This window comes from Narcine bancroftii, unplaced genomic scaffold, assembly GCF_036971445.1.
Source record: "Narcine bancroftii isolate sNarBan1 unplaced genomic scaffold, sNarBan1.hap1 Scaffold_164, whole genome shotgun sequence".
In the NCBI taxonomy this organism is placed as follows: Eukaryota; Metazoa; Chordata; class Chondrichthyes; order Torpediniformes; family Narcinidae; genus Narcine; species Narcine bancroftii.
The window spans coordinates 48,699-73,248 of record NW_027211899.1 but is presented as its reverse complement, the minus strand read 5'-3'; the positions used below and the strand labels follow the sequence as shown (position 1 = coordinate 73,248).

Genomic DNA, 24,550 nt, shown 5'->3' with positions numbered 1-24,550 from the left:
TGACTAATTCTGAATTTAGCACAACCTTGTGAAGCAATATTGACCCTACCTCATCTCCAACACCTTTAATCAAAGTTGTCTCCTCTGTGTCTGTCCTTTGATCCACAGTTAAAACGGTTTCTAACAACAATGACTGAGCAGCCTCAGTATCTCTAAGAATGTTAACTGGAACCTGTGGTTCTCCCTCCTTTATTGAGACAAAGCCCTCTGACACAAAAGGCTTGAAAACATCCATGACCTACTGATCAGGTTATGCACCTCTGCTCTCCTTAAATTCCACTGTTTCTGTATACATGGATCTGGTTAAACCTGTTTTTACCTTTTCTGTTTCAAGACTAGACAGTCACACGACCAGCTTTCTTACACAAATGGCATATAAATACAGAAGTTCTGTCCTTTCCTACCTTTCCTTCATCTTTTTACTGAACATTTTCTCCAGACTTTATTTCAGCCCTACTATCCTGCTCCATCCTAACCTTATGAACAGGTTTATTAATCTGGTCCACATGAGCTCTCTGAAAATGCCTATTATTCTGGAATGTCCTTTTGTGAGTCTTCCTCAACAAATTTTCCTTCACATGTAATATTTCACTATTATAATCCTCTACGTTTGTACTTTTCTCATCCAATGTTTAACTTCAACAATTTTCAATGCCTCAGAAATAGCCATCACTTCCTATTTTCTCACCTTCTGCAGTTCTGCAGGTGATGGTTGTAACAAAAATGTATCAACATCCATTGCTGCAGTTTTTCCAGACACAAGCTTTCTGTAAGCTTGTAAAAATAGCCTGCAAAAACATCCCAATCAACTAATAAATCATGAAACTGCAATGTTCAAATCCTAAAGGATGAGCCCCCATAAAATGTTACGGAGTCCAGATGACCCCAAAAACCAGTAGCAATAGATATGCACGACAACACAGGGTTATTTAAACAAAAGTAGTTTAGAATTTTATTTGAACATGAAAACAGAATTGAACTTTAACTTATTACTTAACCTACCTAACCCACTTAATCCGCCCTCAAATACTAAGTGCAGGTGAGTGTAATGTGTATTGAAGATTAGAAAAGTTCTTTGGATCACAGTCCAATCTCACTGGTTGCAGGCAATTCTTGCAACAGTGCTCATACATTAGCATTAACAAAGTTCACCAAGCTTTGGTGTTTAACAGACATATGGTTACCACTCAGAAGGGCTCTTGCTGGTTTTCAGAGAGAGAGATTCCATTTCCAGAGCATCTGCAACTGATTTCTTCTTAATTCTGTCTTTCTGACAGAACTTGCCCCCTTCAGGGTTCTCCGGATGATCCTTTTTCTTTCAGGTCATCTTTCAGACCTACAGTCTTCTCCTTTGACCAGGCAGCCTTCCAAAGTTTGGCAGCTTGTCCCTCTGGAACAGATTTCTCTGACTCCTTCTCTCTCACTCCCTCCCTCTCTGAGAGCAAAGCTATTCTAACTCTGCCTGCTAACGCCACATGCTCTCCTAGGCAAGCTGTATGTGGATACTTTGTTGCTCCTTTGCAAAAAGCAGGATGCAATAATCCTGCTAAAATTCTGGCTTTTCAAATGTGTGTGTGTGGAAGCTGCTCGAGTAATTCATTCCAAGCTACCTCTAAAACTCTTGTCACACTGCACATTCAGAGATCTGAGAAGAACCCTTGGCCGAGCCAACTTTGCTTGAAAGTAAACAACAATCACTAGCGATCTGTGGTCGTCTCAGCCTTCTTTAAGATAGGTTGCAGACACCACTTTATCAATTAGTGCATTGGATCAGGTAGTGCCGGAAATACACAGAGAAGCCGCTGTGTGGAGATTTCACAGAAATACAGTTTAGAAGCAGGAAAGGATCAGATGTTATTGAACAACAATGAAAGGAACTATTAGCATGTGGTCTACAAAGTAACCTTTTTGTATACTTTATTTAAAATCAAATTCAAAATCCACAATAAAATACATCATATTAACATACAAAAATTTCCCCCATATATACCCCCCTCCCACCCCCTCTCTTAGCTCCCTCCCATCCTCTACAACCTCAAACTAAAGAAACAAACCATCATAGTCGGGTTTGATGTCACCAATCAACCATGACATATTTAGACCCATACATTTCACAGAGGGACCCGCACATTAACAAAAATGGTAGACGCATAGCGTAAATTGTAAGTTATCTTTTCCAATGGAATACATGATTGCAAGTCCATGTGCCATCTCTGAATACTTAATTCAATTTAATCTTTCCAGGTTATAGCTTTACATTTTCTCGCTACTGCCTATTCCAACTGAATAAATGCAATTTGAAATGTATCCAATTTCATTTCCAAACTCCAATTTACTTCATATGTCCCAATAAAAATTCCATAATTCCATTCAGAAAGGGTTTCACCTGATCACCTAACCATACTGAATGTAAAAAAGACCCTATCTATTCCCCACATTGAAAACACATATCCAAAGAGATAAATCTATACCTCTTCAACTTCTCAGGTGTTAAGTAAAGTTGATGAATAAAATTATAATGAACGAATCTTTATCTTACGTTTACTGGCTTAGTCACACTGTCCTCACATAATGTCATCCAATCATCCTGAGAAATTAAAACCGACAGATCCTTCTTCCTTTTACTTCTCACTTTATAAATATCCGACTTAGGCATCTTATTTTGTAATAAAGCATACATTTGTGTAATCAATCCCCTTTCCCCTCCTTCAATAATTGAACATTCAAATCTCTTCCTTCGAGGTAATCTCAAACTGTGTCCAAAATTATCTAGTAACAAAGTTACTAAGCATGGACCTGATCCATTTTTTCATTCTATCACTGATATGAAACAAAATTTCCAGCTTCATAACAATCTTCGGCCAAGATAATACCTTTCTTTTCCCAAATATTCAGGAATACGTGATTTATTTTTATACAAAGCTTATTTTAATACAAAGGGTTTTAGCCGAAATTTTGCCCTCAGCACCAATAGCAACGTTGGTCCGATACCATATTTCCATGAAATGTTTTAACACCGGTAAAGGATAATTTTGGAAAAGTTGAGCATTCCATTTATAAATAAACTGTTGCATTCTTTGTTCATGAAGCTGAGCCATTTGGATTTTAGCCCAACGTAAAGATTGTTGTGATCCAACCATTCTATTAATAAACTTGAATTGTGCCGCTTCATAATAATCCTGAAAATGTGGTAATTATAAAACTCCAAGTCAATTTTTGTATAGATACTCTTGCCAATTTACCTGTTCATAATAAAGATCTTCCCAGCACATGGAAATCCTTAAAACCTTTTAGGAATCCCACATGTAATTGATTGACAAAAATACTGAATACGGGGGAAAACATTCATTTTAAAACACTGTCGTGATGGACACAACCAAGAAAGACTCAGCCACCACATTGAAAGCCATTAATGACGTTTTTATTCAAATTCAGCCCGCGCCCGCTTAAGGGCAGCCTAAGCTCAGTCACCTCGTGCATTGTGATATCAGAATCGCTGCCCCAGGCGTGCGCTGGGCAGGTGACTTGAGGCAGGGAGAAAACCTTGACAGCGCCATCTTCCCATGGCTGCTCCACCATGTGGCGTTATACACCATGGGAGACTGCGCCGCCACATCGCCCTATTAAAGTTATCAGTAAATCTTTCCTCCTATTTAAATCTAATTTAATTTTATGCTATAATAGTCTATAATTCAACTCATATAAATGATTATAATTATCATCTACATTTATCCCAAAATACTTAATTTTATCCAACCGCTTAAATGTAACAATATCTGCAGTTTGCATAATCCATTCTTGTCAAAGGCATCATTTCACTCTTATCCCAATTAACCTTATATCCTGATAATGCACCACACTGTTCCAACCTTGCATGTAACCTTCCTAACGACTGCGTAGGATTTGTTAAATATATCAAAGCATCATCGGCAAATAAATTCATTTTATACTCTTCCTCATTTGCCTTAATATCTTTAATATCACCATCTTGTCTAATCATTCGCGCTAACGGTTCAATAACCAAAGCAAATAAAGCCGGTGACAAAGGACACCCTGTCAAGTTGATCTAGATAATATAAAGGAAGAAGATACTTGTCCATTTGTCACCACTCTAGCCAATGGATTTTTATATAAGGCCTTCACCCAACCAATAAAGAGTGGCCCAAATTTAAATTTTTCCAATACCTTAAACAAAAATCCCCATTTTACTCTGTCTGCAAGGTAACCTTGATTAGAGAGAGGCATTAGATTAGATGTATTTTTTAGATTTAATTTTTCGAGTTGTTTTCTTTTTCTTTTTATTCTTTTGTTTTGTACAATTTATTTCAATAAATGGGTTCACCATATAGATTATTTCTTATTACATTACAACTCCGATTATCTGAAAGGGCTGTGACCAACCGGCTGCTGCCGAGAGGCCGCTCTCCTGGATGACGGCAGGACAAGGGATTCTTCCAACCACTTGCTGGGAGTGAGTGGTGTGCAGTTTGATGGGAGAGTTGGAGAGAAAAGTCAATAGGGGAAGGTAAAGAAGGAATAGAAAAAGAGAGGGGAGGGAGTTACCTGAAACGAGAACAATCGATGTTCTAATTTCACGTGCAATAATTTTTTTTTCAACCTGAGAGGTTAGTTTGTCTCTGAAAAATATTTCAGATAAATGCAGATTCCTGATTTGTTTTGGATATCTTCATTTATTTGAATTTTTGTAAACTTTTGGATAAATGAGGATTTCAGCGAATCTGATTTTGGATGATTGGAGTTGGAGTGTAATTGTTTTGGAGGTTAACAAGTCATCCTGAATGTAGTTTCATTAACTTTGTTTTCTTCGCGTGTCCTTACTCGTAATGGAATGAATTGTCACGTGGTTTTCAGATTTCTGTATGTATGCTTATATGTTAAACTCAATAAAAACATTTTACCAAGAACAAGCATGTGGTCGTGAAGGTAAAAGTCACAGTTAAAACTTTATGACTATTTTCAAATCCACTGCAAAGCATTATCTTCATCATGTGAACCATGGCAGTGAACAGAACAAAAGTATCTGGAAAAAGCAAGGCAAAACACCTTTCAGGATTGGCCCAATGAACATTGGTTCAAGGGTTGCTGAAGGCATTGCAACTGAACACATGGCACAGGGTCAATCCCCAGAGACATTCAGATTTTACACCTATACACTCAAGGCTGAGGTTTCTGACTTGAATTTGATGAAAGGCAAACCACAGATTCTTGGTGCATCTTTACGAAGAACACTCTTGTTTTGATTTCAGCTAGAAAACCAGGACTCCAGTCTTTCATCAGTCTTTCTTCCAGGGCAGAAACCAAAGGAAAGGGCACATTCTTCTGGGGGTCCTTGGTTAATATTTACTCTTAAATCACCATGGCAGAAACACAGAACATAGAACACTGCAGCATAGTACAGGCCCTTCAGCCCTTGATGTTGTGCCAACCCATATATTCCTTCCTAAAAAAAGCACTAAACTCTCCCTACTCCAAAACAATAAAGAGAATTTAATTCCTGCCTTTGACAGCCAATTGTTCCCAGAAGAAATATTAAAAATAATTATACTTCAAATGTAACAACAGAAAATGTTGGAAATAGTCAGCAGGTTGGTCACCTCCTGACTTGCTGGGAGTTTCCAGCCTTTTCTGTTCTTATTGAAATATCCAGTAATTCCAGTTTTATCATTTACACTTTAAACCTTGGGGATCCTTTGTGCTGTGAAAGGAAAGAGAATGTTTTTCATTTTAATTTACAAAAATAAGACTATCTGGACCCATTTATTAAGTAGGAATGTATAAATTCCAAGTAGGATTCACTTGTTGATGACCTTGTTTAAGTTTCAGAATAAATGAAGCACCCAATCTGTAGATGCTTTGGAAAAAGATAAGACAAAGCATAACTGATTTACCAACACTGAATTGGAGGTAATTAGCTGCGAAACACCAAACTCTCCTTATAGGATGAGTGTCTGATGTTTACGTGAGTAATGAACCTTGTGCACACAGTACAACTTATGTTCATTTCGACATTGCCTCATAGAAGGGTTCACACGTGACCGAGAGTACCTGCTGCGTGTTTTCTTCCCTGCGGTCGACATTGAAGTCTGACGATTCCTCCGCAGCAACTCGGGAATGAAACCACCTGCCTCTGATCTTCTTGCAGCAGTTGCACGTCATTCTTTTCCGAGGAGTGAGGGATCTCCTACTCTGCTCCTCTTCCCCAGCCACTCGTGCCACTCGTAGACAGCACAAGGCATTGCCCATTTTCCTGCAAGTCACACGCGAGGTGTTTCCAGTGACGTGTGATGTAGTAATTCAAATACGTCACCACCGTGAGCCTCACTTGGCCAAAAAGCCCTGGTATTCGGCAAAGACTGTGCCACGCGCTCGCACCACGTTCAACCCTCACAATGAACACGACTGCAGTCTCAGCAACTGGGTTTGCTGGCTGTGTGATGTCATCAATGGGTTTATTGTTACACAATAATACAGAAAGACAAGTGAAACCATGGCAATCTCCCAATATTTACTCTCTCGCTATGATGTCACAATGAGACCCCAACCCCCCCACATTCTCGGAATGAATGTACTCAAGGGGCAGTTTATATTTGAGGGTCTCCCGCCAACCATTGTTGTCGGGGCAGCCAGGTGGACTCCTCTTGTCATTGCCCCTCCCTCCCAGGTAGTCTGCACCCACCTGGATCGGGTGCCAGGGGGCTATAAGGAGATCGGGGAAGTGATTGATACCCTCCTCTATGAGGGGGTGTGATAAGACAGCCCAATCTGGCCTGTCTGTAATAAAAATGGCACGTGGTGTATGATACTGTAAATTGGACAAATTCACTCCCCACCCCCCCACCCCCACCCCCCCCCCTACTCACTCTTGCTCCGGTCGTTTTCGATGTGGTTAAATTGGTGGAGGATATCACGGGCAGGGGCGACAAACCCTGGTATGCCGTGGTCAACATCGACAATGTGTTCTTCTCTAACCCATTAAGCCCCAACTCCCAGGACAATAGTGGAATCCTACACAGGTGTTCTGTGGGCACTGCCCTTCGGGCAGGTTGACCAGGACAGCAGCATTCAGGGGCTGAAATACCTCTCTTCCATTTATGGAACACCAGAGGATTGCACTGGCTTCTTGCTGGGAAGATCACATTCGGAGAGTACAGTTTTGGGTTGGACGTGAAGATGAATGGAAGATAGTAAATTCTGTGACAAAGAGCCGTTACGACACATTCACATCCTTCACCGTGCTGGAGAAAAGGTCAAGATACCGTAAACCAAAAGTTAACATCGCATAGTGATTCCCAAAGTGGGTGCTGCCTCCCCTCTATGGGCATTTAAGAGACCCTTAGACTGGCACCTAGATTAGCGAATAATAGAGGGTCACAAGGCAGGAAGACTTTAGTATTTTAGTTTGGAACGAATATATGGGTCTGCACAACATTAAGGGCATAAGGGCCTCTACTGTGCTGTAGTGTTTTATGTTCTAATGACATCATTCTTTTCACCTTCAAAGAATAGGCACCTGACCTGTCTTGCCCTTCTTTATAAATGTTCTGCATTTATATAAGTGGAGAATATACTGTGGTGATATGCTATTACTCCTCTAGGTCACCAGCACCACCACCTGACAACCTCATATATAAAGCCGACCAATCCTAGGCTCCTCCATTCTGACCTGGGCTTGCACAGAGGCAAGAACTTGCTTTATATACTTGTCTATTAAAACTAGCATTTAACTTGGACTCTGTCTAATGTGGTTGATGTTAGTCACAATTTAATAGACTAATATATATATATTTTATATATATATACATATATATATATACAGCTCCGCCTGTTAGTTAATTCAACGGAACCGGGATTGGCCGTGCAACCACCTGGGTTTCTGACTTACAATTAAGGATCGCGACAAGCACGGGCAGAAGGCGTACGACAAGTCGCCCTCCTGATCATGATCTACTACCAGGATCTCCTGGATGGGTTGCTAACTCTGAGACACCCCTAGCCAACCCCAATGTCCCACAGGGTGCACACGCTTGCCCAGGACCGAGTGTCCGCATGGCGAAGGGATCAGTTGGTAGGTGTCCACTCACAATCTGACCATGACATTAACCTTCCATTTGTTTTCAGGCAGCAGAGGAACTCAATCTAATGTATAATAGGGACAAGTGTGTCTTTAGCACTAGGTAACTGGCCATCCTGGGATATGTGGTACAGAACGGGGAAAATCAGCCCAGACCCTGTCCGCATGCACCTGCTCCCAGACCTCCCAGTCCCACACTAACAGAAAACCTTAAAGAGATATTTGGGACATTTTGCATATTATGCACAGTGGGTCCCCAACTATGAGGACAGGGCTTGCCCACTGATAAAAGCCTCCGGTTCCCAACCTGCCCAGCAGCTGTCAAAGCCTTCACAGATATTAAGGACCTGACTGCAAAAGCAATCCTGCCATCCATAGATGAGACGATCCCATTCCAAGAGGAGACCGATGTATCAGATGTAGCGCTAGCTCCTACACTGAACCAGGAGGGGCGACCGGTAGCCTTTTTCTCATGGACCCTACAGTGGTCAGAGGTGAGAGACTCAGCAGTGGAAAAGGAGGCTCAAGCCATTGTGGAAGCAGTAAGGCACTGGAGAGATTATCTGGCATGGAAACCTTGTCAGGACCAATGATCTATGGCTTTTACGTTCGCCAACCAGAACAGGAGAAGATAAAAAAACAATAAAATCTTGTGCTGGAGGATAGAATTGACTACATATAATTACGACATTCTTTACCATCCAGGGAGGCTCAATGAGCCCTCAGATACACTGTCCAGGGACAACTGTGAGGCCCTCAACCACATGTCCCAACTGCAGAGCTTGCACAATGAGCTGGGCCACCCGGGAGTCACTAGACTGTTTCACTTCAAAAGGACCCAAAATCTCCCATTCTCGGGAGAGGAAGTAAGGACAGTAAACAAGGGCTGTCCCATCTGTGCGGAATGCAAACTACAATTGTACTGGCCGGATAAAGCTACACTTATGAAAGCTACTAGATCTTTTGAGCACCTCAGCCTTGTCTTTAAAGGCCCGCACCCTTCCTACGACAGGAATGTCTATTTCCTTAATGCCATAGACGAATACTCCCACTGATCTTTTGGAATCCCATGTCCCCACGTATCGGCAGCCACAGTAGTAAAGTGCCTGCAATCCATTTTCAGCATGTGTGAGTACTCCAGCTATGTACACAAAGAGGGGTTCCGCTTTATGAATTCCGAAGTCGACCCAGTACCTACAGGACAGAGGTTTTGCCACCAACTGCACCGCAAGCTACAGTTCCAGGGGAAATGGGCAAGTAGAAAGGGAAAATGCCTCTCTCTGGAAAACCATCCTGTTGATCTGAAAGGCAAAAGACCTACTCGTGACAAGATGGCAAGATGTGTTACCAGAGGCTTTACATTCTATACGCTCGTTATTGTGTACCACCACTAACACAACACCACATGACCATATGTTTTCCTTTACGAGGAAAGCCGCGACAGGCACAGTGCTGCCTAGATGGTTGATGACACTGGGACCAGCACTCCTCTGGAAGCACTGCCCAGACCCACAAAATGGACCCACGGGTGGACCCAGTGGAGTTGAGCCAGGCGAATCCCCACTATGCATTTGTCACATTCAGGGACGGACGGGAAGACTCGGTGGCCACCAGGGACTTTGCACCGGTTGCAATCGTGGACAATGTGGGAGACTCACAGTCCCCTATGGATCAGCATGAAGGCAACAGACACTAGGACAGCCAACCATCACATCACCCCAAAGGGCCCCGCCAAACAATACACTCCCAACAACCAGTACTCGTACAGAAAACCATACACCCCCTCCCACCCTGCAACCGACAGGAATCCCTACACCCCCTCAGCATACTCCCACCTTGCAACCGACAGGAAGCCCTACATCCCCTCAGCATACTCCCACCCTGCAACCGATGGGAAGCCCTACACCCCCTCAGCATACATCCACCCTGCAACTGACGGGAAGCCCTACACCCCCTCGGCATACTCCCACCCTGCAACTGACATGAAGCCCTACATCCCCTCAGCATACTCCCACCCTGCAACCGACGGGAAGCCCTACACCCCCTCAGCATACTTCCGCCCTGCAACCGACGGAAAGCCCTACACCCTGTCTTGGGTAAACTTATACCTCTCATTTTGTTCGTTTTAGATTGGTCACAGTGTTTGAGCTACCGAAAGAAAATAGACACACACACACTGAGAGCAGTTCAGTTTATACAAGGCTTTATTACTAAATTTAAATCTGAATTCACACTACAATATGCAAGCCCTTCCCAATTATACATCAACACCTGGACTGGTCCCAACTGCTGAAGCAAGGCAACGACTGCACATTTGTAGAAGGTTGTCGGGGCGCTGGTAGCAGCTTCTCCACCTCCCTTGACCGGGACGTTAGCTGGATTCTTGAAGTTCTTCTTCTTGCTGAGAGATGTTGCCACCTCTTGGAGAGTCTCAAACTTCAGCAGTGGGACCATGGCTTATATTACCCCAAAAGTTGTTTACTTCAGATCTTATCTCTTTGAATAAATGATTTAATTATCTTCAAGGTCTCCTGACAGTCTGCGACCAACAAAAGACAACTGCATCTCTGGGCCTCATGAGGGAAGTTGGATAATGTCTACTGATTCATATGCATCCCTGGGCCCCATAGTGTAAATTTAGATAATGTCTACTAATTCATATGCAACAAGCAGGTTCTCAGCCTTGCAGGAGCAAAGGCTGCAAAAGTAAGAAACATGGTTTAAATCTTCCATTACACACCCCCTCATCATGCTCCCACCCTGCAACCGATGGGAACACCCCCTCAGCATACTCCCACCCTGCAACTGACGGGAAGCCCTACACTCCTTCAGCATACTCCCACCCTGCAACCGATGGGAAGCCCTACACCCCCTCAGCATACTCCCACCCTGCAACTGACGGGAAGCCCTACACCCCCTCAGCATACTCCCACCCTGCAACCAATGGGAAGCCCTACACCCTCTGAGCATACTCCCACCCTGCAACTGACGGGAAGCCCTACACCCAATCATCATATTCCCACCCTGCAACCGATGGGAAGCCCTACACCCCCTCAGCATACTCTGGGGAGCAGGGCACCAGAAATGGAGAGAACATCCCTGTTAAGAAGGTGAAGCTTGGGATATGATTCCACCGGCCAGTGACCATAACAGTGGATCAGAAATGGGTTCAGCGGCTAAAGGAGCCACACAGGCTGCACATGAGTTATGTTCATGGGAACCGCTCAGGCTGCGGGCTGCTGGAGACTGGCTCATGGGAATCCCCGTAGGAAATGGGATACGAGAGGGTGCTGAGGGCAAAAAGGGCTTCTGAAGGGTCTCGGATGCTGAAGGCTTCCTGATCATGTCGGAGGTTTGGATCTGGAGCTTGTGTTACACAACACCAATCGTTGTGGACCCTGACATCATCAACAACACACTGCCGCAACTACCTGTCCTAGCGGAGCTAGATGCTGAATTTACCATCACCGATGTCATAAAAGCAGTCCATTGCATGAAAAATAACAAATCACCTGGAATCAATGGTATCTCTTCTGAGATCTTGAAGATTGGTGGCGAAGCACTTACCTCCGAGCTCACAATACTATTCAAAACATGTTGGCTCCACCGTTACATCCCCAAAGATCTGCGGGACGCAAATATTGTGACCCTTTCCAAGAACAAAGGTGACCACCAAGACTGCAGTAACTACCATGGCATCTCACTGCTCAGCCTTGTAGACAACATACTCTGTTGTGCAATCCCATTCAACCCCCCCCCCACCCCCACGTCTGCCAACCATCGCCAACAGAATACTGCCTGAAAGCCAATGTGGCTTTCGGCCATCTCCATCAACTATCGATTTGGCCTTCGACTTCCAACAACTGCAAGAGAGATGCATTAAACAACGCAAACCTCTCTATATGTGCTTCATCGACCTGACCAAGGCCTTTGACTCACATCTATTCCATGTCTTAAAACATCTTGGCTGCCCTGACACACTACTGTCCATCATCGTCCAGTTTCACAACATCATAGAGGCCACTGCCCAATTCGATGGCTTGAGATCAGAAGAGTTCCCAATCCAATGCAGCATAAAACAGGGTTGCGTACTCGCTCCAGTTCTGTTTGGCATTTTCATCTCTGCTCTTCTGCGCCATGCCTTTCCAGAAGCTTCAGGCACAGCGCTGCACACAAGGAGCTCCAGAAAACTTTTTAATCTGTCACGGCTCCGGGCCAGGACATAAATCAGAAGAGTTATGATTTGAGAACTGCTCTATGCAGATGATGCTGCCTTCATGGTTCACTCCCAGCCAGAGCTGCAAGTATTGTGTGATGCATTGCATCTGCCTGCACTGAATTTGGTCGGAAAATGAGCCTGGGCAAGACGGGCATCTTTAGCCAACAAACCCACGACACTCCATCAGTTACGATCAATGGGTCAGTGCTCGCCAACATAGACAAATTCTGCTACTGAGGCTTCACTGTGACAACAACGAACTCACTTGATGCAGAACTGGACACAAGCCTGGGAAAAGCATCCACTGTCTCCATGCCCATGTGTGGGAAAACTGCCACCTCTCCACCAAGTTGAAAATCCGAGTCTACGAGGCCTGCGTGCTGAGTACGCTTCTCTACAGCCTTGAACCCTGGGTCACATACATAAAGCATGAACACTGCCTAACGCATTCCATTTCTGCTGCCTCAGATCCATCCTAGGCTACTCATGGCACGACAGAGTCACAAACGTCCAAGTCCTGGAGAAGACTGGAGGTACGGACCTCTACTCAATCATTCGCGCTCACTGCCTGCGGTGGGCTAGCCACATTGTCTGTATGCAGGATGGCCGATTGCCCAAAGATGTCCTCTACGGTGGGCTACCAGATGCTCCCCGCAATGTTGGCCGCCCACGTTTTCACTACAAAGACGTAATCAAGTGCAATCTCCAGTCATTCCATGTCAACCATACTGACTGGGGGGACCTCACCAATAAAATCGCACTGCATGGCGTCTGCGATTCGCAGTGGAACATCACAATGTGCCAACGACTACAAAAAGTTCCGTGAGGGCAGAAGAGCGACAAGACACTGTGTTCATGTTCACTTGCGAAGGGATGGGCCACGATGTTGTCAATGAATTAAACAGGAGACTGTGCAGCCGCAGAGGCTGAGGGAGCATAGGAGGAGAATTCACAGACCGTGGCTCTGAACAGAGGTTGTTTTGATTCCCTTTCTACTCCAATAGCTCAGTGCTTAGAGCACTGGCCTTGTCAACCATTCCTTGCTGGGGCCTCATTTCTGCAAGGGGAGCTGGACAAAGTGGTGACTCTCCGTCTGCCTAAAATAAAAGGAGTCTTGAACCTTGAACCTCAGTCAGAAGTGAGGAGCTGTTTGGAAAGGCTGGGTGCTGAAGCCTATCAGCTCCTCTCTGAGCGGTGAAATGGATCGGTTCCAATTTGCAATCGTAGCAGTAGGTCTATGGTGGATGCCATCTCACTGGCACTACACAAAGCCCTGGAACTCCTGGACAGCAAAGATGCATACTTCAGGATGCTTTTTATCGACAACAGTTTGCCATTTAACACCATCATTCCCTCAAAATTGATCATCAAACTCCAAGACCTTGGGACTCAACACCCCACTGTGTAATTGGATGCTGAATTTCCCTCTCCTCCTGTCCACAATCAGTGAGGATCAGTAAGAACATCTCCTCTACAATCTCCACCAGTACCAGAGGGCTGTGTTCTTAGTCCCTGCTTTCTCTCTATAAACTTATGACTGCGTGGCTCAGTACAACAAAGCCAATGCAACTGATGCTACCATGGTAGTGGATTGTATATAATGGGGCGATGAGACAGCATACAGAAGGGAGAATGAAAACTTGGCTGAATGGTGCATGAACAACCAACTCCCACTCAATGCCACCAAAACCAAGGAGCTGATTGTGGATGTCAGGAAGGGAAATCCAGAGTTGTATGGTTCAGTGATCATCAGGGGATTAGTGGTGAAGAGGGTGAGCAAATTTCAGATCTTGAAAGTCATTATCTTGGACCCAACACACAAATGGCATTGTGAAAAAAAGACGTCGACACCTGTACTTCCTCAGGGATTTGCGGAGCTTTGGTACGACATCGGAAACCCTGGCAAGTTTCTACGGAGGTGTGGTAGAAAGTGTGCTGATCGGCTCCATCCCAGTTGGGTATAGGCACATCAATACCCTTGACTGAAAAGCCCTCTGAAAGGAAGTGGACACAGCCCAAGACATCACAGGCAAAACCCTCCTCACCAACGAAAACATCTGGAACTCTGCCATCGGAAGGCAGCATCAATGTTCAAGAATCCACACCACGCAGCACACACTCAGGAAAGAGATATCGGTGCCACAAGACCCGCACCATAAGGTTCAGGAACAGCTGCTACCATCAGACTCCTCAACAACAAACTCAGTTCAGGGACTTATGTAAGGAGGGTACTTTTACACTTTATTGATGTTTTTCTCTCTGTATCGTACAGTCGGTTTGTTTAAATTTCTTTATTTGTTTACATCTCAGTGTTGAGTCAGCTTTATATGGCATTGCCAAGAAGGGTTAATTCTGCATGGCCCACAGCAAAAATAATTTCAGGGATGGATGTGACGTCATGTATGAACTCTGACAAAAAATCTGAAATCCGAAATTGGAAATGTCAGATGTTTTACACGTCTGGACATGGCAAAAGAAACCTTTTCAATGCACTGTTGCCAAAAGTGACTTTAGTTAGGGAATATTCTGGGATTTGGAGCTTTCATAATGTGACAAAGACAAGGCCATTTCCTAACCCCTGTTGATCTAACTAATGTGAATTAAACATCTGCGATCCTAGCTCCATGAAACAAGCCTTTGATAAGTTGGGTCAGTCTTATGGTGCCATGTTCTCCCAGAGTAAATCATCTCTGATACCAAACTTTTTTTCCCCTCCAAGAGCAGTTTAATGATTTTGGGAGATGTAATGGTGTCAAATAAACATTCCATCATCTGGAATCCAATGAAGTGGTTCAACCACATCGGAAACGACCACAGCAAGAGTGAGTTGAGGAGGGGAGTGAATTTGTCCAATTTGCAATAACATTCACCACGTGTCATTTTTCTTACAGACAGGCCAGAATGGGGTGTTTTTGGGGGGCACGGCGGGTCTTATCACAGTCCCTCATAGAGGAGGGTATCAATCACTTCCCCGATCTCCTTATAGCCCCCTGGCACCCGATCCAGGTGGGTGCAGACTACCTGGGAGGGAGGGGCAATGACAAGAGGAGTCCACCTGGCTGCCCCGACAACAATGGTTGGCGGGAGACCCTCAAATATAAACTGCCCCTTGAGTACATTCATTCCGAGAATGTGGGGGGGTTGGGGTCTCATTGTGACATCATAGCGAGAGAGTAAATATTGGGAGATTGCCATGGTTTCACTTGTCTTTCTGTATTATTGTGTAACAATAAACCCATTGATGACATCACACAGCCAGCAAACCCAGTTGCTGAGACTGCAGTCGTGTTCATTGTGAGGGTTGAACGTGGTGCGAGCGCGTGGCACAGTCTTTGCCGAATACCAGGGCTTTTTGGCCAAGTGAGGCTCACGGTGGTGACGTATTTGAATTACTACATCACACGTCACTGGAAACACCTCGCGTGTGACTTGCAGGAGAATGGGCAATGCCTTGTGCTGTCTACGAGTGGCACGAGTGGCTGGGGAAGAGGAGCAGAGTAGGAGATCCCTCACTCCTCGGAAAAGAATGACGTGCAACTGCTGCAGGAAGATCAGAGGCAGGTGGTTTCATTCCCGAGTTGCTGCGGAGGAATCGTCAGACTTCAATGTCGACCGCAGGGAAGAAAACACGCAGCAGGTACTCTCGGTCACGTGTGAAACCTTCTATGAGGCAATGTCGAAATGAACATAAGTTGTACTGTGTGCACAAGGTTCATTACTCACGTAAACATCAGACACTCATCCTATAAGGAGAGTTTGGTGTTTCGCAGCTAATTATCTCCAATTCAGTGTTGGTAAATCAGTTATGCTTTGTCTTATCTTTTTCCAAAGCATCTACAGATTGGGTGCTTCATTTATTCTGAAACTTAAACAAGGTCTTCAACAAGTGAATCCTACTTGGAATTTATACATTCCTACTTAATAAATGGGTCCAGATAGTCTTATTTTTGTAAATTAAAATGAAAAACATTCTCTTTCCTTTCACAGGACAAAGGATCCCCAAGGTTTAAAGTGTAAATGATAAAACTGGAATTACTGGATATTTCAATAAGAACAGAAAAGGCTGGAAACTCCCAGCAAGTCAGGAGGTGACCAACCTGCTGACTATTTCCAACATTTTCTGTTGTTACATTTGAAGTATAATTATTTTTAATATTTCTTCTGGGAACAATTGGCTGTCAAAGGCAGGAATTAAATACTCTTTATTGTTTTGGGGTAGGGAGAGTTTAGTGCTTTTTTTAGGAAGGAATATATGGGTTGGCACAACATCAAGGGCTGAAGGGCCTGTACTATGCTGCAGTGTTCTATGTTCTGTGTTTCTGCCGTGGTGATTTAAGAGTAAATATTAACCAAGGACCCCCAGAAGAATGTGCCCTTTCCTTTGGTTTCTGCCCTGGAATGAGATGAGATGAGAGACTGGAGTCCTGGTTTTGTGGCTGAAATCAAAACAAGAGTGTTCTTCGTAAAGATGCACCAAGAATCTGTGGTTTGCCTTTCATCAAATTCAAGTCAGAAACCTCAGCCTTGAGTGTATAGGTGTGAAATCTGAATGTCTCTGGGGATTGACCCTGTGCCATGTGTTCAGTTGCAATGCCTTGGGCCAATCCTGAAAGGTGTTTTGCCTTGCTTTTTCCAGATACTTTTGTTCTGTTCACTGCCATGGTTCACATGACGCAGTGGATTTGAAAATAGTCATTAAGTTTTAACTGTGATTTTTACCTTCAAGACCACATGCTTGTTCTTGGTAAAATGTTTTTATTGAGTTGGAAGGTTGGAACAGTGTGGTGCATTATCAGGATATAAGGTTAATTGGGATAAGAGTGAAATGATGCTTTTGACAAGAATGGATTATGCAAACTGCAGAGATATTGTTACATTTAAGTGGTTGGATAAAATTAAGTATTTCGGGATAAATGTAGATGATAATTATAATCATTTATATGAGTTGAATTATAGACCATTATTACATTAAATTAAATAAGACTTAAATAGGTGGAAAGATTTACCGATAACTTTAATAGGGCGCTGTGTTGGCACAGTCTCTCATGGTGTATAACGCCACATGGCGGAGCAGCCATGGGAAGATGGCGCTGTCAAGGTTTTCTCCCTGCCTCAATTCACCTGCCCAGCGCACGCCTGGGGCAGCGATTCTGATATCACAATGCACGAGGTGACTGAGCTTAGGCTGCCCTTAAGAGGGCGCGGGCTGAATTTGAATAAAAACATCATTAATGGCTTTCAATGTGGTGGCTGAGTCTTTCTTGGTTGTGTCCAGCACGACAGTGTTTTAAAATGAATTTTTTCCCCCGTATTCAGTATTTTTGTCAATCAATTACATGTGGGATTCCTAAAAGGTTTTAAGGATTTCCATGTGCTGGGAAGATCTTTATTATGAAAAGGTAAATAGGCAAGAGTATCTATACAAAAATTGACTTGGAGTTTTATAATTACCACATTTTCAGGATTATTATGAAGCGGCACAATTCAAGTTTATTAATAGAATGGTTGGATCACAACAATCTTTACGTTGGGCTAAAATCCAAATGGCTCAGCTTCATGAACAAAGAATGCAACAGTTTATTTATAAATGGAATGCTCAACTATTCCAAAATTATCCTTTACCGGTGTTAAAACATTTCATGGAAATATGGTATCGGACCAACGTTGCTATTGGTGCTGAGGGCAAAATTTCGGCTAAAACCCTTTGTATTAAAATAAGCTTTGTATTAAAATAAATCACGTATTCCTGAATATTTGGGAAAAGAAAGGTATTATCTTGGCCGAAGATTGTTATGAAGCTGGAAATTTTGTTTCATATCAGTGATAGAATGAAAAAATGGATCAGGTCCATGCTTAGTAACTTTGTTACTAGATAATTCTGGACACAGTTTGAGATTACCTAGAAGGATGAGATTTGAATGTTTAATTATTGAAGGAGGGGAAATGGGATTGATTACACAAATGTATGCTTTATTACAAAATAAGATGCCTAAGTCGGATATTTATAAAGTGAGAAGTAAAAGGAAGGAGGATCTGTCGGTTTTAATTTCTCAGGATGATTGGATGACATTATGTGAGGACAGTGTGACTAAGCCAGTAAACGTTATATAAAGATTCGTTCATTATAATTTTATTCATCAACTTTACTTAACACCTGAGAAGTTGAAGAGGTATAGATTTATCTCTTTGGATATGTGTTTTCAATGTGGAGAATAGATAGGGTCTTTTTTACATTCAGTATGGTTATGTGATCAGGTGAAACCCTTTCTGAATGGAATTATGGAACTTTTGCAGGGGTTGTTTAAATTTAAGCTTTCATTAGAGCCGTTAGTATTTTTATTGGGACATATGAAGTAAAATGGAGTTTGGAAATGAAATTGGATACATTTCAAATTGCATTTGTTCAGTTGGAATAGGCAGTAGCGAGAAAATGTAAAGCTATAACCTGGAAAGATGAAATTGAATTAAGTATTCAGAGATGGCACATGGACTTGCAATCATGTATTCCATTGGAAAAGATAACTTACAATTTACGCCATCCGTCTACCATTTTTGTTAATGTGCGGGTCCCTCTGTGAAGTGTATGGGTCTAAATATGTCATGGTTGATTGGTGACATCAAACCCGACTATGATGGTTTGTTTCTTTAGTTTGAGGTTGTAGAGGATGGGAGGGAGCTAAGAGAGGGGGTGGGAGGGGGGTATATATGGGGGAAATTTTTGTATGTTAATATGATGTATTTTATTGTGGATTTTGAATTTGATTTTAAATAAAGTATACAAAAAGAAGATTACTTTGTAGACCACATGCTAATAGTTCCTTTCATTGTTGTTCAATAACATCTGATCCTTTCCTGCTTCTAAACTGTATTTCTGTGAAATCTCCACACAGCGGCTTCTCTGTGCATTTCCGGCACTACCTGATCCAATGCACTAATTGATAAGGTGGTGTCTGCAACCTATCTTAAGGAAGGCTGAGACGACCACAGATCGCTAGTGATTGTTGTTTACTTTCAAGCAAAGTTGGCTCGGCCAAGGGTTCTTCTCAGATCTCTGAATGTGCAGTGTGACAAGAGTTTTAGAGGTAGCTTGGAATGAATTACTCGAGCAGCTTCCACACACACACATTTGAAAAGCCAGAATTTTAGCAGGATTATTGCATCCTGCTTTTTGCAAAGGAGCAACAAAGTATCCACATACAGCTTGCCTAGGAGAGCATGTGGCGTTAGCAGGCAGAGTTAGAACAGCTTTGCTCTCAGAGAGGGAGGGAGTGAGAGAGAAGGAGTCAGAGAAATCTGTTCCAGAGGGACAAGCTGCCAAACTTTGGAAGGCTGCCTGGTCAAAGGAGAAGACTGATGGTCTGAAAGATGACCTGAAAGAAAAAGGATCATCCGGAGAACCCTGAAGGGGGAAAGTTCTGTCAGAAAGACAAATTAAGAAGAAATCAGTTGCAGATGCTCTGGAAATGGAATCTCTCTCTCTGAAAACCAGCAAGAGCCCTTCTGAGTGGTAACCATTTGTCTGTTAAACACCAAAGCTTGGTGAACTTTGTTAATGCTAATGTATGAGCACTGTTGCAAGAATTGCCTGCAACCAGGACTGTGATCCAAAGAACTTTTCTAATCTTCAATACACATTACACTCACCTGCACTTAGTATTTGAGGGCGGATTAAGTGGGTTAGGTAGGTTAAGTAATAAGTTAAAGTTCAATTCTGTTTTCATGTTCAAATAAAATTCTAAACTACTTTTGTTTAAATAACCCTGTGTGGTCGTGCATATCTATTGCTACTGGTTTTTGGGGTCATCTGGACTCCGTAACATTTTATGGGGGCTCATCCTTTAGGATTTGAACATTGCAGTTTCATGATTTATTAGTTGATTGGGATGTTTTTGCAGGCTATTTTTACAAGCTAACAGAAAGCTTGTGTCTGGAAAAACTGCAGCAATGGATGTTGATACATTTTTGTTACAACCATCACCTGCAGAACTGCAGAAGGTGAGAAAATAGGAACTGATGGCTATTTCTGAGGCATTGAAAATTGTTGAAGTTAAACATTGGATGAGAAAAGTACAAACGTAGAGGATTATAATAGTGAAATATTACATGTGAAGGAAAATTTGTTGAGGAAGACTCACAAAAGGACATTCCAGAATAATAGGCATTTTCAGAGAGCTCATGTGGACCAGATTAATAAACCTGTTCATAAGGTTAGGATGGAGCAGGATAGTAGGGCTGAAATAAAGTCTGGAGAAAATGTTCAGTAAAAAGATGAAGGAAAGGTAGGAAAGGACAGAACTTCTGTATTTATATGCCATTTGTGTAAGAAAGCTGGTCGTGTGACTGTCTAGTCTTGAAACAGAAAAGGTAAAAACAGGTTTAACCAGAACCATGTATACAGAAACAGTGGAATTTAAGGAGAGCAGAGGTGCATAACCTGATCAGTAGGTCATGGATGTTTTCAAGCCTTTTGTGTCAGAGGGCTTTGTCTCAATAAAGGAGGGAGAACCACAGGTTTCAGTTAACATTCTTAGAGATACTGAGGCTGCTCAGTCATTGTTGTTAGAAACCGTTTTAACTGTGGATCAAAGGACAGACACAGAGGAGACAACTTTGATTAAAGGTGTTGGAGATGAGGTAGGGTCAATATTGCTTCACAAGGTTGTGCTAAATTCAGAATTAGTCAAAGGAACTGTTGTAGTAGGAGTTACCCATGCAAGGTGTCTCGTTTTTGCTGGGGAATGATTTGTCAGAGAATAAAGTTGGGTCAGTTTTAAGATTGACAAATTGGCCTAGTAAGGATGTGGTTAGAGAGGATGGTGAGATATATCCTGCATGTGCGGTAACTAGGTCTGTGACTAAGAAAATGATGACAGCTGAAGATGATCCAGTTGGGGGAGTCACGTGATGGAGTAGTGGCCGGTCAGGGAATTCCAGCCCTCTCCGGAAAAGTTAAAAAAAAACGCACAAAACACAAAGGTACAAGATTAAAATTTAAAACAAACTAAAAATAAAGGTGAGAAGAAAATGGCAGCGAAGAGAGAAATGTCGAAAACAACGGGAAGAAGAGAAGAAGAAAGAACGTCGGAAGAAGAAGGTGAAGGCCTTACCTGTCCGAGGAGGCCCGCCGCGGAGAGAGAAGCCCGCTCCCTCAGGTCAGTGGAAGTCCCGGGTTCGGGACTACAAAAATGGCTCGCAGATCCGAGTAAAAGTGCGCAACCGCGCAAGAAAAAAAACACACTGACGGGAGGGGGAAACAGCTGCGGAGTCGATCTCCACAGCTGAGAGAGACACCTGCAGCACAGCAGCTGGTGCAGAACAGAGACAATAACGACAACAAGAAAGAAGAAGGTAAAAAGAAAAGAAGGAAACAACAGATGGTCAATCCAGAGGAAGAAGAAGAAGAAGAACAGAAAGAAGTGGAAGAAGAAGAGAAAGGCAAGACAATGGATGTATCTTTTTTCAAAGAATATATGGAATCAGTGAAAGAATGGCAATTACAAGAATTTAATGAGATAAAAAGAAGAATTAAGAATGCAGAAGAAAAAATGAATAAAATAGAAATGGTCATATCAGAGATAGGAAAAAGAGTGGAGAATGTGGAAGAACGAGAAATAATCGTAGAAATGGAAGTAGAGGACAAAAGAGAAATTAGAAGAATCTAATAAAAAAGTTAAAGAGGCACATGAGCTGTAAGCTCAGAAGACAGATATAATGGAAAACTACATTAGAAGAAATAATATAAACAGGGTCCTAGGAAGACCAGAATTACAGGAAGAAATGGAAATAGAGAGGGCACATAGAACATTAGCCCCGAAACCACAACCGCAGCAAAAACCAAGATCCATTTTAGTAAAATTTTTAAGATATACAACAAGAGAAAATATATTGGAGAAAGCAATGAAGAAAATAAGAGAAGACAAAAAGCCACTGGAATACAAAGGTCAAAAATTTTTTTTCTAACCAGACATAAGTTTTGATCTCCTGAAGAAGAGGAAGGAGTTCAATACAGCAAAAACGATCTTATGGAAAAAAGGATATAAATTTATGTTAAAGTACCCAGCGGTACTTAAAATAGTTATTCCAGGGAAACAAAACAGACTATTCTCGGATCCAGAGGAAGCACGAAAATTTGCAGAACAACTACAAAACAAGCAGAGAGATGAAGACATGTAATGAGAGTAAAAATGACCACGAACTATATGTATGTGTGTATATGGGTATATGTATGTATATATTATATATATATATATATATATAATATATATATTATATATATATATATATATATATATATGTAGATGTGTATGTATGTGTGTGTATACATGAATGTATACGTATTTAGAGGAAAATATATAGGGTATAGATAAGAATTAATAAGGGAATGAAAGGGAATAGAGGGAATAAGGAGGGAATTAAAAGAGTGACCTTTGTTACATATGAAAATTGAAATCTTTTCCGGTGGGGGGCTGGGTGGGGATGAGTTATGGTCACTGCAAAATCAGTTGACATTTGCGAGTGAATTCGCAAATCCAAATGGAGAGGGGAGATGTGTTTTCCCAACAAGAGATAAAGGGCAACTCAGGAGGGGGAGGGGAGAATGGGGTTAAAGAAGTTTTAAATAGGAGAATAAGGAAAATTTTTGATGTTTTAGAAATGTTGTCTTATAAAGTGTTCAAAACAAGAAAACAGAAATGGTTAAGAAGGAAAGGTGATGATGGAGAAACGGAAAGGGAAGATAAACAAAGTATGAAATGGCTATGTTGAACTATATGACTTTAAATATTAACGGAATACATAACCAAATCAAAAGGAAGAAACTGCTAAATTTACTGAAAAAAGAAAAAATTGATATAATATTTGTGCAAGAAACACATTTAACTGAATTGGAGCACAAGAAATTAAAGAGAGATTGGGTAGGACATGTAACAGCAGCGTCGTACAATTCAAAAGCAAGAGGAGTAGCTATATTAATCAGTAAAAATGTACCAATTAAAATAGAAGAGGAAATAATAGATCCAGCAGGGAGATATGTAATGATAAAATGTCAGATATATTTGGAGTTTTGGAATCTACTCAATGTATATTCCCCTAACGAAGAAGATCAAAAGTTTATGCAAGATATTTTTTTGAAGATAGCAAATACGCAAGGGAACATATTAATAGGAGGGGATTTCAACCTTAATTTGGATTCAAATATGGATAAAACTGGGAAAAAAATTAACAGAAAGAACAAAGTAACCAAATTTATAATTAAATCGATGCAAGAAATGCAACTTTTGGATATATGGAGGATACAACACCCAAAGGAAAAGGAATATTCATATTATTCGGGTAGACATAAAACATACTCAAGAATAGACCTATTTCTGTTATCAGCTCGTAAGCAAGATAGAGTAAGAAAAACAGAATATAAAGCTAGAATATTATCGGACCATTCACCCTTGATATTGACAACAGAGTTAGAGGACATCCCTCCAAGAATGTATAGATGGAAATTAAACTCCATGCTACTTAAAAGGCAGGATTTTAGAGAATTCATTGAAAGACAAATTAAAATGTACTTTGAAATAAATACGGAATCAGTGAAAGATAAGTTTATACTATGGGATGCAATGAAAGCGTTCATTAGAGGGCAAATAATAAGTTATGTAACCAAGATGAAGAAGGACTATAATCAGGAAACAGAGCAGTTGGAAAGGGAAATAGTATATATAGAAAAAGAATTAGCAATGAAGGAAGATACAACTAAAAGAAGAGAATTGGCAGATCAAAAAATAAAATATGAAACACTACAAACATATAAGGTGGAGAAGAACATAATGAAGACAAAACAGAAATATTATGAACTAAGGGAAAAAACGCACAAAATCCTAGCATAGCAGCTTAAGACAGAACAAGCTAAGAAAATTGTATTGGCATCAAGGAAAAAAGACAAACAAATCACATATAATCCAACGGAGATCAATGAAAACTTTAGAGAATTCTATGAACAATTATACCAAACTAAAAACGAAGGGAAAGAAGGCAAAATAGATGAATTTTTAACTAAAATTGAACGACCAAAATCACAAATAGAGGAATAAAATAAATTAACAGAACCATTTGAAATAGTAGAAATACAAGAGATAATTAAAAAGAACTACCAAATAATAAAACACCAGGAGAGGATGAATTCCCAATAGAATTCTATAAAACATTTAAAGATTTATTAATTCCTCCCCTCCTGGAAGTAATCAACC

At 41.8% G+C, this 24,550-nt stretch overlaps 2 protein-coding genes across 6 annotated transcripts in view; one reads left to right on the top strand and one right to left on the bottom strand.

Moving 5' to 3' along the window:
* The window catches only part of LOC138750529 (microtubule-actin cross-linking factor 1-like), a 30,160-nt gene extending 23,727 nt beyond the window's left edge, over positions 1-6,433 (bottom strand). For both annotated transcript variants that reach the window (XM_069912614.1, XM_069912616.1), the window contains exon 1: positions 6,067-6,433. In XM_069912614.1, coding sequence (XP_069768715.1) covers positions 6,067-6,264 — 198 coding nt within the window. In that variant the 5' untranslated portion in view covers positions 6,265-6,433. The remainder of the gene's footprint in view (positions 1-6,066) is intronic.
* Positions 6,434-15,578: 9,145 nt separating this feature from the next.
* The window catches only part of LOC138750531 (microtubule-actin cross-linking factor 1-like), a 48,493-nt gene continuing 39,521 nt past the window's right edge, over positions 15,579-24,550 (top strand). For 3 of the 4 annotated variants that reach the window (XR_011349377.1, XM_069912619.1, XM_069912618.1), the window contains exon 1: positions 15,579-15,948. Coding sequence is in view for 2 of the 4 variants with exons in the window: in XM_069912619.1 (XP_069768720.1) it covers positions 15,751-15,948 (198 nt within the window). In the remaining 2 variants the exon portion in view is untranslated. Of the gene's footprint in view, positions 15,949-19,761; positions 19,819-24,550 lie in introns of those variants that run through there. The other variant, XM_069912620.1, reaches the window with a different exon arrangement.